At 45.4% G+C, this 15,000-nt stretch overlaps 2 protein-coding genes across 2 annotated transcripts in view; both read right to left on the minus strand.

Moving 5' to 3' along the window:
- The window catches only part of LOC310796122 (uncharacterized protein), a gene marked incomplete at both ends in the record, with an annotated part of 38,997 nt that extends 28,736 nt beyond the window's left edge, over nucleotides 1–10,261 (minus strand). The window contains 6 exons of the mRNA XM_083658269.1: nucleotides 5,300–5,353; nucleotides 5,625–5,720; nucleotides 5,806–5,883; nucleotides 6,765–7,158; nucleotides 8,204–8,327; nucleotides 10,183–10,261. Of these exons, the coding sequence (XP_083514395.1) occupies nucleotides 5,300–5,353; nucleotides 5,625–5,720; nucleotides 5,806–5,883; nucleotides 6,765–7,158; nucleotides 8,204–8,327; nucleotides 10,183–10,261 (825 nt within the window). The remainder of the gene's footprint in view (nucleotides 1–5,299; nucleotides 5,354–5,624; nucleotides 5,721–5,805; nucleotides 5,884–6,764; nucleotides 7,159–8,203; nucleotides 8,328–10,182) is intronic.
- Nucleotides 10,262–12,647: 2,386 nt separating this feature from the next.
- Nucleotides 12,648–15,000, minus strand: part of dst (dystonin) — a gene marked incomplete at its 5' end in the record, with an annotated part of 175,313 nt that continues 172,960 nt past the window's right edge. The window contains 2 exons of the mRNA XM_083658481.1: nucleotides 12,648–13,672; nucleotides 14,585–14,711. Of these exons, the coding sequence (XP_083514607.1) occupies nucleotides 13,428–13,672; nucleotides 14,585–14,711 (372 nt within the window). The 3' untranslated portion in view covers nucleotides 12,648–13,427. The remainder of the gene's footprint in view (nucleotides 13,673–14,584; nucleotides 14,712–15,000) is intronic.

A 15,000-nucleotide genomic window follows, 5' to 3' on the forward strand; every position in this document is an offset into this window, starting at 1 on the left:
CAGACTACCTGTGTTGTATGTAGAGAGATAACAGACTACCTGTGTTGTATGTAGAGAGATAACAGACTACCTGTGTTGTACGTAGAGAGATAACAGACTACCTGTGTTGTATGTAGAGAGATAACAGACTACCTGTGTTGTACGTAGAGAGATAACAGACTACCTGTGTTGTACGTAGAGATAACACACTACCTGTGTTGTACGTAGAGATAACAGACTACCTGTGTTGTTTATAGAGATAACAGACTACCTGTGTTGTACGTAGAGATAACAGACTACCTGTGTTGTACGTAGAGATAACAGACTACCTGTGTTGTACGTAGAGAGATAACAGACTACCTGTGTTGTACGTAGAGAGATAACAGACTACCTGTGTTGTACGTAGAGAGATAACAGACTACCTGTGTTGTTTATAGAGATAACAGACTACCTGTGTTGTATGTAGAGAGATAACAGACTACCTGTGTTGTACGTAGAGAGATAACAGACTACCTATGTTGTACGTAGAGAGATAACAGACTACCTGTGTTGTACGTAGAGATAACAGACTACCTGTGTTGTATGTAGAGAGATAACAGACTACCTGTGTTGTATGTAGAGAGATAACAGACTACCTGTGTTGTACGTAGAGATAACAGACTACCTGTGTTGTACGTAGAGATAACAGACTACCTGTGTTGTATGTAGAGAGATAACAGACTACCTGTGTTGTATGTAGAGAGATAACAGACTATCTGTGTTGTATGTAGAGAGATAACAGACTACCTGTGTTGTACGTAGAGATAACAGACTACCTGTGTTGTATGTAGAGATATAACAGACTACCTGTGTTGTACGTAGAGATAACAGACTACCTGTGTTGTATGTAGAGAGATAACAGACTACCTGTGTTGTATGTAGAGAGATAACAGACTACCTGTGTTGTATGTAGAGAGATAACAGACTACCTGTGTTGTACGTAGAGATAACAGACTACCTGTGTTGTATGTAGAGAGATAACAGACTACCTGTGTTGTACGTAGAGAGATAACAGACTATCTGTGTTGTACGTAGAGAGATAACAGACTACCTGTGTTGTATGTAGAGAGATAACAGACTACCTATGTTGTACGTAGAGAGATAACAGACTACCTGTGTTGTAGGTAGAGAGATAACAGACTACCTGTGTTGTATGTAGAGAGATAACAGACTACCTGTGTTGTTTATAGAGATAACAGACTACCTGTGTTGTATGTAGAGAGATAACAGACTACCTGTGTTGTAGGTAGAGAGATAACAGACTACCTGTGTTGTATGTAGAGAGATAACAGACTACCTGTGTTGTAGGTAGAGAGATAACAGACTACCTGTGTTGTACGTAGAGAGATAACAGACTACCTGTGTTGTATGTAGAGAGATAACAGACTACCTGTGTTGTATGTAGAGAGATAACAGACTACCTGTGTTGTACGTAGAGAGATAACAGACTACCTGTGTTGTAGGTAGAGAGATAACAGACTACCTGTGTTGTATGTAGAGAGATAACAGACTACCTGTGTTGTAGGTAGAGAGATAACAGACTACCTGTGTTGTACGTAGAGAGATAACAGACTACCTGTGTTGTACGTAGAGAGATAACAGACTACCTGTGTTGTACGTAGAGAGATAACAGACTACCTGTGTTGTACGTAGAGAGATAACAGACTACCTGTGTTGTATGTAGAGAGATAACAGACTACCTGTGTTGTACGTAGAGAGATAACAGACTACCTGTGTTCTTGTAAATGACCCCCTGGAACCTCATCAAGGACCCCATTTAAAATATCTCACCATATAAATATCACAGCATAGTAAGTAAGCTAATGCTGTTCATTACCAGACATTTGGAGTGTATGGCTATTGCTCAACTGCCTGTTTTTCCTGTGTGTGTGTGTGTGTGTGTGTGTGTGTGTGTGTGTGTGTGTGTGTGTGTGTGTGTGTGTGTGTGTGTGTGCGTGCGTGCGCGTGCGTGCGTGCGTGCGTGTGTGTGTGTGTGTGTGTGTGTGTGTGCATGTGTGTGTGTGTGTGTGTGTGTGTGTGTGTGTGTGTCTCTCTATCTGTGTGTGTGGGATTCATTACATTTGGCACAGCTTATTTAAACGGAAAAGCAAAACCATAGAGATCACTATGATCCTTTGCCATCTTGATCTCAAATCCTATCTTCTAAACCAGGGCCTGTCTTTCAAGATGTAAACGTCTCTTTTGAGAACTCACCAAAAAACAAATTGACTTTCACATCCACGTTGGTGCATGTTTTTATTGGCTGCCTCCCAGATCTGTTGCGAAAGGGACATGGGGTTTGCAGCCTGGGAGAGCGAGCGAGGAGGCCGGCCTGTGTTTACTATCGCTGAGAGCGCTCTTTGCTTCCAGATCTCTTTCCATCCTGCCATCTCTCAGTTATGCTCCCAGCGCTGTTTTCCACAACTTCCCTCCCTGCTGTCTCACCAACAACACTTCCACCATTTCATTCAATTCAACTCGATTGTGCAGTGAGCTGAATTCACTAATGCTCAGCTCATTTTATATTACAATACATGTAGTGATCGGTGATCAGTGATCACATTGGGACAGGTCAAATGGATCACTATACAGTAAGTGGTGATTATTATAACAGATTTGTAAGCGGTGCAACTATTTCTATAACTGACTTTTGTGTGTCTGTCCGCCCTTCCGTCCATTATGGCACGTATGCATGTATGTCTGTACTGTCTGTACTGTATGTATGTATGCATGTCTGTACTGTATGTATGTATGTATGTCTGTACTGTCTGTACTGTATGCATGTATGCATGTCTGTACTGTCTGTACTGTATGCATGTATGCATGTCTGTACTGTATGTATGTATGTATGTCTGTACTGTATGTATGTATGTCTGTCCTGTGGGTATGACTGATGTCACGCCCCAGCCCCAAACGTCGATTGGTGGCCAGAGCGATGACGCCATTGCCATCATTGTCGAGTGGTGGTCTGATGATGATGTTATTGGTAAACAAACACAATCCCATCAACTGAGCATGCAAACGCCCCCGACTTCTGATGTCATCATACCCACTAATGATGTCATGCCCCACAACCATCGAGTGATGTGACTGATCATGTGCATGATCTGATCATATCTGCACGCACGCTCACAATAAGCCCTCCGGACTTCAATTGAATAATCAGCTGTTCGCCTCATGGTCTCATTTCACCAAGAGCACAGCAGCGTCTCATCACCTCACATCTCCATTGTAAGCCAATCAGGTTGCTATTCACCCTCATTGTAAGCCAATCACATGGCTCTACTCTTATTATGCCTTTTTCTACCCCATTCAGCCTGCTCATCTCCTGCTGCTGTCAGTCTCACACCCTCCACCTCCCCCTCTCCGCCCAGTCTTCTCACCCTCCACCTCCCCCTCTCCGCCCAGTCTTCTCAGACCCATCAGTCACCCTCCACCTCCCCCTCTCCGCCCAGTCTTCTCACCCTCCACCTACCCCTCTCCGCCCAGTCTTCTCACCCTCCACCTCCCCCTCTCCACCCAGTCTTCTCACCCTCCACCTCCCCCTCTCCGCCCAGTCTTCTCACCCTCCACCTACCCCTCTCCGCCCAGTCTTCTCACCCTCCACCTCCCCCTCTCCGCCCAGTCTTCTCACCCTCCACCTCCCCCTCTCCGCCCAGTCTTCTCACCCTCCACCTCCCCCTCTCCGCCCAGTCTTCTCACCCTCCACCTCCCCCTCTCCGCCCAGTCTTCTCACCCTCCACCTCCCCCTCTCCGCCCAGTCTTCTCACCCTCCACCTCCCCCTCTCCGCCCAGTCTTCTCACCCTCCACCTCCCCCTCTCCGCCCAGTCTTCTCACCCTCCACCTCCACCTCTCCGCCCAGTCTTCTCACCCTCCACCTCCACCTCTCCGCCCAGTCTTCTCACCCTCCACCTCCCCCTCTCCGCCCAGTCTTCTCACCCTCCACTTACCCCTCTCCGCCCAGTCCTCTCACCCTCCACCTCCACCTCTCCGCCCAGTCTTCTCACCCTCCACCTCCCCCTCTCCGCCCAGTCTTCTCACCCTCCACCTCCCCCTCTCCGCCCAGTCTTCTCACCCTCCACCTCGCCCTCTCCGCCCAGTCTTCTCACCCTCCACCTACCCCTCTCCGCCCAGTCTTCTCAGACCCATCAGTCATCTGATTCTTCAGTCAGGGGCGTCTCATCAGTCTCAAGGTGCTCTTATGCTCGAGCAAAGCTCCGTGGGGGTGGGGCCCCGCGAGTCTCCGTAGTCACCGTGCAGACCTCGCGCTGGGGCAGATGCCATTATACTCAGAAAGTGATCACCATGTATTGTACAATGGTGAGAACAGCCAGTGAAAAGTCGCAATGAAACGCTGTGCAGTACTGAGTGCGCTTTCACTCTCAAACGACCGCACATCAGCACATGAAGGACTCACCAAACTTGTTTTTACTGAAAGCCGTTTTTACTACTCAGCCCTGATAGCCTACTACTCTGTGCTGCTTTTAATCTCTCTCAATAATGCTCTCAACACAACACATTTACTTGGTGAAATGACTAAAAACGAACAGTTGCAAATCTAAGTTTATAGCCTACCACATGGGTCAAGAAATGTGGCGAAAACACAGCTCAGTGTTCAGGGCTCAATGGTTCAAGTACGGCCATGTTTGGAGAGAAGCTCGCGCTGTTAGAAAAAAAATCAGGCAGAACGCGAGCGGCCGCTGGAGCTAGCGCTTAACCACGCCCAACAAATTTACATCATATGACGCGCCCGCCCCTCGCTCCACCCACGCGCCCTTCACGGCAGGGTGAGCATAATTCAGCCTTCAGAAGGAGAGGCATCACCATCACCACCACCACCAGTATCTATCTACTCTACAGGGGGATATATCTGGCTGCTGCTCAGGGCTGATGCAGCTCGATCTCAATATCTCCTTGTGTCTAAGCACCAAAGACTATTAACAATAGTTAATTCTCATCATACTTTCTGTCATGCATCATTCACTGCTATCGTAATAAATATTATTTTATGAGAACAGAAACACTCGGTGTAGCCGCGGGCCTTTACGGTTACAAGACCGTGGCGTTTTAAACCGCAGTTAATACCGTATAGTCGTGAAATGGGTTAATTGCTGCATGCCTACTCAGCTCTTTCAGTAAAGTCAGTCAACACTGACCTCATACTGTACACCACCACCACCACGAGCACATACAGTCTCCAAAGCTTGTTCATTACTTGTCCTCATTAACCACAATTCTTCTTGACACTGTTGTGAGATATCACTGGTTAAGTGCCCTCACCCAGTTTCCTTGAGTTCCTGGATCTCCTGTGTGTCCCGGAAGACCTCTGTGACCCTGCAGATCAATACAAATAATGTATGTCAGCATTGATATCAAACTATTAGACCATTTCTATTTTATTTATGTAAGTGTGTGTGTGTGTGTGTGTGTGTGTGTGTGTGTGTGTGTGTGTGTGTGTGTGTGTGTGTGTGTGTGTGTGTCTGTGTGCGCGTGCGTGCGTGCGTGCGTGCGTGCGTGTGTGTGTGTGTGCGTGTGTGTGTGTGTGTGTGGGGGGGGGGTTACATTCTCAGGGGGGGGGGGGGGGGGTTGGGGGTTACATTTTCACCTTGGTTCCTGGAGGTCCCTGAATTCCTGGTTGTCCATTCATGCATTTGCAAGATGGTCCTCCAGCTGTTAAGCCCATCTCTTCATAGCCTCCACACTGCCATGGAGAGGGTGGGAGAACTTGAAATTACACACATCTGTAACAGGTGGACTAAACCTCTGCTGAATGGTAGCTGACTCACCACACTCGAGAGCTCACAGCAGCCCTCTGAATAGGCCTGTTCTGGGTCGCAGGATACCTGCATCTGCTGAAGGTCCACCTGCAAAGACAGAAGAGAGGGGTAAGAAATTAAAGCCCAAGAATTGTAGCCCAAAACCAAATGATCTCAAAAATAAAAACGGAAACATTACTTTGGAATAGAGGTGATGCAAATCCACTGGGCAGAGTGCATACCTCCACATGGCAGAGTGCATACCTAACCTAACCTAACCTAACCTATACCTAACCTATATACATAACCTAACCTCCGCCAGGGTTTCTTCAAAGTTTTGTGAATCTGTGTCGAGGTTCGGCACCTTTTTGTCATTGGCCACGCCGCCACGTGCCATTACCATGTCCCATTTTGAGCAGTGGGCCTGGAAAGTGAATCAGTTCTTCCTTTAGCGCATGAGCAACCTTTCTACAAAGTTGCGTGGTGTTACCTGTATGTGAAGCTGTTAAGAAGTTAGGTGCCTTTTTGTGATTGGCCACGGCCTTGGCCACGCCCCCTTTTGGCCAGTGGCCATGGAAAGTGAATCGGTTGTAAGTTGACCTATGACCTGCTTTTCTACCTAGTTTCATGCGAATCCATTCATACTTTTTGGGAGATATGCTGCCAACAAGCAAACAGACAAACACATAGTTGACCGCACGTACGGCACGGTGGCTCAGTGGGTAACACCGTTGCCTCTCCCTGGGTTTGTGTGGGTTTCCTCCGGGTGCGCCGGTTTTCTCAATCCATTAATACTCCCGTCAGTGCCTCTGAGCAAGGCACTGGCAATTGAACTGGAGTTGGTCAGGGCTGAGAGGAGTTGTGCCCCTCAGTCCTCACATAGCATATTTGTAAAGCCTAATGATGGAGACATCTAGTTGGGCTGGTCTGCTCAGTTGAGGACGACCTAATCTAAAACAGACAAACAAAAATGGCCTCCCGGCACTTACCGACACAGAGCGGTCCCCCGCGGCCCGCTTGACGATGGAGGTGTAACCCTGGCGGATGACGGGCCTGGGCTCGTCGATGGCCTCGGCGCTGACCTCGCTGCAGTCCACCAGCAGCTTGACGCGGCCGCCCTTCACGCTCAGGGCCAACTTGTGCCACTCGCCGTCAAACAGCTTCTCCGCGCCGTGGAAGGTCCTCAGCATCTGGCTCCCGCGGGGGCTGGTGTAGAAGAAGTCCAGAGAGCGCGTGTCCCCCTGGAAGCGCAGGCCCACCTGCTCGCGTCCCTCGGCGTCGCTGACCTGCCACAGGTTCCACGACTTCTTGGCCGTGTCCTTGGTCACCTTGAACGTGGCGATGACGGAGTAGTCGGAGGGCAGGCCCTCTGGGTAGACGTCGCTGTGGCGCGGGAGGGAGAAGAACGACAGCGCTGATGGGTAACACGACATGGAGGCCATTTTCCTCATGAGAAGAATGAAAGGCTTTTTGTTGTGGAACATCGGGAAATCATTTTCCAATGTGAACGAGCAGAAACAGAGCGATTCAGTTTGTAACGCTTGTGTTCTACATTAAGCATCTGACTTAAAACAACAGTTTCAACACCCACACACTGTATCTCTGTACTGTGACTTTCCAGCGCTGTGGAATCGGTCTTCCTCCCCATTTAGTGATGTAGACAATCGTTCTTTGTTTCTTGATTTACAGTAAAGCATATTTCACACTTAGCGCAAAAAAGCAACTGTCACAAACACAAACAAACAGGGTTCAGTGAGAACAGCTTGGTTGGCATCGTCACAAAAGAACAACTCAGATTGTCCAATGCTCTTGTGTGAGAGAGAGACATAAAGCATAAATGAGAAAACAAATCAATATTGTTATGCCTATAAAGTGACAACTCTCATCTTCTATCTCCTGGTGCAGTGCCCGTTCCCCTCCCCTCCCTCGCCCCCATTCACACATCGCGCTCTCCCACTCTTCGCCCGCCCTGATTGGTCGAATTGCATGCAATTCAACACCAGCCAATCAAAGCCATGTTTTGATTGCTTCGAATTGCACGATATTCGAAACTGTATTTTCTCAGGTCTCCAGCAGTGCACCCCCTCCCTCCCTCCCTCCCTCCCCTTGCCCCCATTCACACATCATGCTCCTCCCACTCTTCACCCCTCTCTTCATTTTAGACCCAACAACTGAAACAATTCTCACGTGATGCACTGGGGATTTTACTGCAGGTCATGTGACAATTGAAACCATTTCCCACCATTGGCGGCAAGGAAAAAGAGCCCTTTAACGGGGAAGCAGCCTGGAGCAGACCTGGCTCTTGGTGGACATTCATCTGCCAACAGGATGTTGACCTGAGTTTTTACAGCTCACATGAAAGTAGTTAGTAATGTGAGGCCAGCTCCACTGAGCCTCCCTGTAGCTCAGGTATAGTCCAGTAGCCTACCTCATGCTCCTCTGCAGGTGGATGGAGGGGTTGAGGCGGTAGGCCACAGTCTCAGGGTCAGAGCCGTTCACTCTCCTCACTCCTCTCGACTCAGGCACACCAAACTCCTCCAGAAGATCAAAGCCTCACAGCAAAAACACACTTAGTTTTACTTTTTTTTTAAATTATTATTATTATTAACATATCATGGTGTTGAGAAAACAAGATATCACATTGATTCAGTAAATCACGTAGGTTGGATGACTTCAACGCTGATATCATTGGCACTTTCATCAAGTGTGGAGTCACTATGACATTGTAAACAGTGGAGGCTGTGTGCTGCTGTGTTTTGCCTGAGCTCAGCAGCACGGTCAGGCTCTTTTAACAGAGAGCTGTGAAAAGTCACATGTACTGCCGATGACATTCATTCAAGGTGGTTACTCCAGTAACCTGGGTCAATGCATGGAAACATCATGACTTAAGCTCATACGTAGAACCTGTTTAAGCTGCCTGATACTCCCATACATAGTAAACCAGGTTGCTCAGTCACTTTCAGACCAGTGAGCAGGGTCGGACCAGGGTTACTTGACCCGCGTTCGACCCTTCTTTTGTCAATTCACAAGTCAGTCAACACGGGGTTAATCCCTGGTGATGACAATTCAGATAGGACCCCAGGTCACAAGAGGTGCATAACAATTAGCATAGTATATTAGCATAACAATTATTGTATGATATTAGCATAACAATTAGCATATATTCTTAGCATAGCAATTAACATAGGCTATTAGCATAATAAATAGCAACTCAGCTGGTGCCAGTCACTCTGAAATGAACCCTGGTCCGCCAAGCCAAGTCGGGCAACCCGGGTTAACCCTTTCATACCCCCAAATCAACCTGGTAATAATCATAGTTGGACCCTATAAGCTGCTCCTTTTAATATCTATTATTTATTTTATTATTTCATTCAGGAACACTGTCGTCATAGATTTAACCATTTTTTGCACAAATGGAAATACAGTTATGTTTGGCGCTTGGCGCTGATGGCTCCGCTCTTTACAGAAGATGCTCCCTGAATCAGCCCAGCCTAAGATGAACAGGGAGCACAATGCAGAATCCCCCATGGGGATACAAGATTCCAGATTAATTGAATCGCCATAGTGAGTAAACAGAGTGAGCCCATTAAGCAAGACATTGAATACATGTTTAACCTTTGAGCCATGCAGACTCTGAGCTAGAATACATGTTTAACCTTTGAGCCATGCAGACTCTGAGCTAGAAAGGTGGAGGCTGCTGGGGTGGTGGAGGCAGCATTTAGAGTAGCAAAGACCAGTGTAGAAGGGAGCCATATTTAAATGGGCCGTCTTGTTGTACGAATGGATGTGATTGGTGAATGATTAAACGCTGATCCAATCAGTGGCTGTCAGCTGATTACAGCTGGGGCGTAGCCTATGACTTCTGTGTCCTGCATTAACTAACGCGATGCTTCATTAATTTTATTCTGTTGATCTTTTTGGCTGGCGGGCTGTTTTATCTGTTTGGGTCGAGACACCACAGATAGACTGGGATATTCTGTTGATTGGTTTATTGTCATGGCAACAGGGAGGCTGTGTCGCACGGTGTCAAAGAAACAGCTTAACCCCTGTATGACCTTAACCGGAGTATGGCCAACAGCCACTGAGAGCAGATAATTCAAGACTATAATGTCTGTCACTGTAAAGGCAAAAAATAATGGGCAAAGTATTGATAAATGCTGCCATCTACTGGTCATGGTGTGGTAGAACATTGATATATTCAACCTGGCAAATCACAGATGGTTAATATGACATCATGTGCTTAATATTAATACGATACCCACACCTGGTTAACCACAGGGTAGCAGCATGTTGGCATGTGTGTTGACACTAATGTTAGTAGTTATTTTTCATGCAGTGGTGAGTATAGATCATAACTTAACTGGAGAGAGAGAGAGAGAGAGAGAGAGAACTCTAAAGGAGACTTACTTGGTAACTTTTGACATTGGGTCAATCCCAAGATGGCAAAGACTACTGTGGACAGCAGCATGTCTTTCAAGGGTGGCATGTTCAAATTTTGATAGTCAGGGATTATAAGTGCCTGCAAAAGTTATTAAATGAATAGATCAGATTTACAGACTTTTGACATATGAGTGTATGCTGCACTTTACTAGTCAGTCACCTGGAATCTATTGTATTCCAAAACTGTCAATTTCTACATATCAGTGTAAACTGCAATGAATACATTTCCACTGAATATAGACGTATGATATTGTGAAAAGTAATCAGAAAAATGTAATGCTTAAAAAATTAATAAAAACTGATGTGAAACATAACCCAAATACATGCACAATGCAATATACGGTAGGGAGGGAGGAGACCAAGTCATAAGTCTACCTGACCAGAATTCAAAACTAGCAAATATAAAACAGAATTTACATAATTTTATTTAAGATATCAAATTATTATATTAATTACTATTTCTAAGATTTTCTTTCACCAAATATGTTTCAAAAATACTTCTTTTTTTGTCCATACAATAAGACAATAATAACAATAAGACGCAAAACAACATTTCACATCTGAGGGTAACATCTGAATGACGCGATCACAATGCATCACATTCACAATTGATCAAAGTAATGATGCTAAAGCAGCCTCTGTTTGGTTACCAACTTCTCACTATAGGCGACCTTTCTACCGCCATCACAGAAATCACTATTGATCGACTATTTGAGAATCTCAGATCTTTACTCACATACTCCTGAAAAAGCTGGCTCCCCAGGTGGCTTCAGACGGCTGTTTTACAGACGGCTGTTTTTACGGGTCCCGGGTCTGGTCCTGGTTTTACGGGTCCTGGAGCGAGGATAAATCCGGTTCTAAAGTGTCATCCCGAGGCCCGTGTGAGCTCAACAGGAGGACCATTCAGACTAGAAGCTCTGGGTCTCACAGGAGCCTGACCCCTGTGCTCCACTCCACCTTTGGTCCCCAGGGGCTCTGCCCTCTCTCATAGGCCCGTCACACCCAGCCACTCACTATAAGGTAGCGTTTTCTCATGTGCAGAAAAGGTGGCTCAAACAGCAGGCCCTTCATTCACTGATAGGCCGGTCTACACTGTTGTGAAAAGAGTCAAAAGAGAAGAGGATAGGCCTGTGCTTTTTAATTGATCCCTGTTTTATGTAATACCGTCCTAATAGAAGATAATTTGCTTAATTCCTTGCAAATCGTTTGTTCATCTTCTTTAGGCATCATGTTATTTATTGGCACCGGTTACTTCGAGAATAGAATCTAGTTGTCACTATTGTAGCAACTTTATTTAGAATTGCTTCAGAAAGCAGTCCCCCCCCCCCCCCCTCAGGACAGTTCCTCTCCATCTTCTCCCTGGGAGACAGATGCAGTATGTCACAGCTAGGCACCAGGTGCTCTGCAAACATTCCACTCAGAGGAGAGCAGAGCTGAACCCTACACCAGCAGTACAGTGCATCCACAAATTAGGCTCAAAGCCAATTGTGAAATACTGAAGAACTGCTTCAATTTGAGAACTTCACAATCAATTCACCCGAAATAGACCTTAAACATTCATTCATAAAGCCTGCAGCGTGCGCAATTTTGCCAACAGTATTATCGTATCTAGGTCAGAGTATAGATCTACTATTCTAATTGAGACTGGTAAGAGTTTCAGAAGGTGACTCCACTTTAGCCAATGATTGCTTTCAGCTTTTCATCTTGAATATGAAATAATCTGTGGTGCTTTGCTCCCCATGCATGTTATGGTAATTAAGCAGGAAGAGAGAGAGAAAGACAGAGGGGGAGAGAGGACAGAGGGAGAGAGAGAGAGACAGAGGGAGAGACAGACAGAAAGAGACAGAGGGAGAGACAGACAGAAAGAGACAGAGGGAGAGACAGAAAGAAAGAGACAGAGGGAGAGAGAGAGAGACAGAGGGAGAGACAGACAGAAAGAGACAGAGGGAGAGACAGACAGAAAGAGACAGAGGGAGAGACAGACAGAAAGAAAGAGACAGAGGGAGAGACAGAGGGAGAGACAGACAGAAAGAGACAGAGGGAGAGACAGACAGAAAGAGACAGAGGGAGAGACAGACAGAAAGAAAGAGACAGAGGGAGAGACAGAAAGAGACAGAGGGAGAGACAGACAGAAAGAGACAGAGGGAGAGACAGACAGAAAGAGACAGAGGGAGAGACAGACAGAAAGAAAGAGACAGAGGGAGAGACAGAAAGAAAGAGACAGAGGGAGATAGAGAGAGAGACAGAGGGAGAGAGACAGACAGAGGGAGAGACAGACAGAAAGAAAGAGACAGAGGGAGAGACAGACAGAAATAAAGAGACAGACGGATGGACGGACAGAGACAGACAGGCAGACAGATGGACAGACAGACAGACAGAAGGCAATGCACACACACACACACACACGGTCCATATCAGTCTCCCATGGTAGCTTTCAGCAAGCAGGTTTATTACAAAGTCATGTGATACAGTATCATTTCAGCTCTACCGAAATTCACCACATAGTGACATGATGGATGCACGAGAGAGAGCGCCGCCCTGCTGGCGGTCGATACACACATCACTCTGACGTGCTCAAACAAAACCGGGACAAAGAGGACAGAGAAGCGTCAGGATTCAAAGGGCTTTTTAGCTACGAGCCTTCTTAGTGTTTTATCAGGCTTTTTTTCTGCAGTGTTTATTGTGGTATCTTGTGGAATATTTCTATTGCCCGTTAAATGCATGTTGGCAGTATATCATAGCACTTAAATACATAATTGCAGTGCGTCACGCCTGTCACACGGTACCATGACCACGCCATCCATCCCACACAGCAGACATAAATTACAGTACATTCAGTAACTCTCACAGAGCGCAGTCCTGCATGTTGCCGGTTGTTAGTGTGTACAAATAGTTAGTTTACCGTTACAGTGAACTCTTTCCCAAGTGTTCTCTGCTTTTTTACCAAACAGGTTTGGCATCAATGAAATAAAAAGAATAAAAACAAATTGACATTATTCACAAAAAATAAAATACAATAAAGACAAAATACACAAGGCCATTGACATTCCTTTCTCACATAATAATATTAAACCATATTGCCTCGCAACAGAATATTTTACATCTTTCGCAATGATTTAAATAACACTCAAAACATTTGCAGTCTTTTTAAGTTTATATTATCTCCAGTGTCCGTCTCTGCGGTTGTTCTTTTTTTTCAAGGCCACTGAATTTTATCGTTTGGCCCCCTTGGCCAGTTTGCTCGTGGGGGTGGATCTCCTCTGAGGAGTGGGGATCTTGGAGGGTTTTCCCGCGTGCTGGCGGGCCGCGGAGCGGGGCGTGGCCCGGGTCGAGTCCGAGTGGTCCGAGCACACCGACTGGATGTCCGAGATGTCGAAGTCGGACGCGTCGCTCCCCCTCCGGCTGCTTCCTCTGCTCCCCGCTTTGCTCCCGGGTCGGCTGAGGTTTCTCCTCGACTCTGAGAAACACATGACATCATGACTCTATAACTATAATTGTACTATATAAACAGATGACATCATGACTCTATAACTATAATTGTACTATATAAACAGATGACATCATGACTCTATAACTATAATTGTACTATATAAACAGATGACATCATGACTCTATAACTATAATTGTACTATATAAACAGATGACATCATGACTCTATAACTATAATTGTACTATATAAACAGATGACATCATGACTCTATAACTATAATTGTACTATATGACTAGATAACAACATGACTCTATAACTATAATTGTACCATATAAACAGATGACATCATGACTCTATAACTATAATTGTACTATATAAACAGATGACATCATGACTCTCAGAGAAATAGATGACGCCAAAAACAAGTTGCTAATTTATTTACTGGTAAGACTGAACAGGAGCCATGGTGGCCCAGGAGGAGGTGATTTAAATTGTACCCAAATGGAATGAATTGAAAAGATATCCTATAGATGTTCTAATGTGTTAGAATATTCCTGACTGAGATGGGACTCCGCAAATGCCTCCTACAGCAGGTGATAGGCAAAAATATGTTGTTTTTTTAGATACAGTATTAGTGTCTGAATGTTATATGAGCCCTTAAGTAGCCATTTTGGATGTATCTGTATATATTTATTATTGACTTTTATACACTTGTTCTTCAGCAGTAGCTGACTTTTTATTTTCATTCCTTTGTATTGTTTGATGTAGGCGCTGCACGGTTGTGACAGATTTGAAACAGTAGAGCTAGCGAACACATGTCCATCATCATAACAATATAATATATATATATATATATATATTATAATATATTATATAATAGTGAGTAAAGCATGACTTCACAGCATTAGGATGTTATTAAAGTGGCCCCTCTCTACTCACCGCCTGCTGTCTGTGCTCGTGCCTTCAACACAGCAGCACTGATCAGGGTTCCCTCCTCAGCCGACTGGAAGCCTTTTCCTGACAAATATCCAGGAAGACGTAACTTGCTGCCCTGAACTGGTGTACTCTGGAAAACACAGGGCGCCCATTACCATCCTCACGTGTCATCCATGTATCAGCGTTTTAGACAACGGCCCCCCTTCTGGGGCGGAAAGTTACATCACCCAGTTGTATCAAACAAAGCTGTATTACAAATATTATTGAGTTAGTTTTCAATGTATTAAAAAAATCATTTAGTAATTCATCATATTCATTCATATTTAATCTCAGGCACCTCTGTTATCAGCAGTTAATATTTGAATTGCAACCTGCATAGTTAACACCCAATTCTACACATGCATACATTAAAAGTTCAG

Source organism: Poromitra crassiceps (genome assembly GCF_964638095.1).
Source record: "Poromitra crassiceps genome assembly, chromosome: 22".
Taxonomy (NCBI): Eukaryota; Metazoa; Chordata; class Actinopteri; order Beryciformes; family Melamphaidae; genus Poromitra; species Poromitra crassiceps.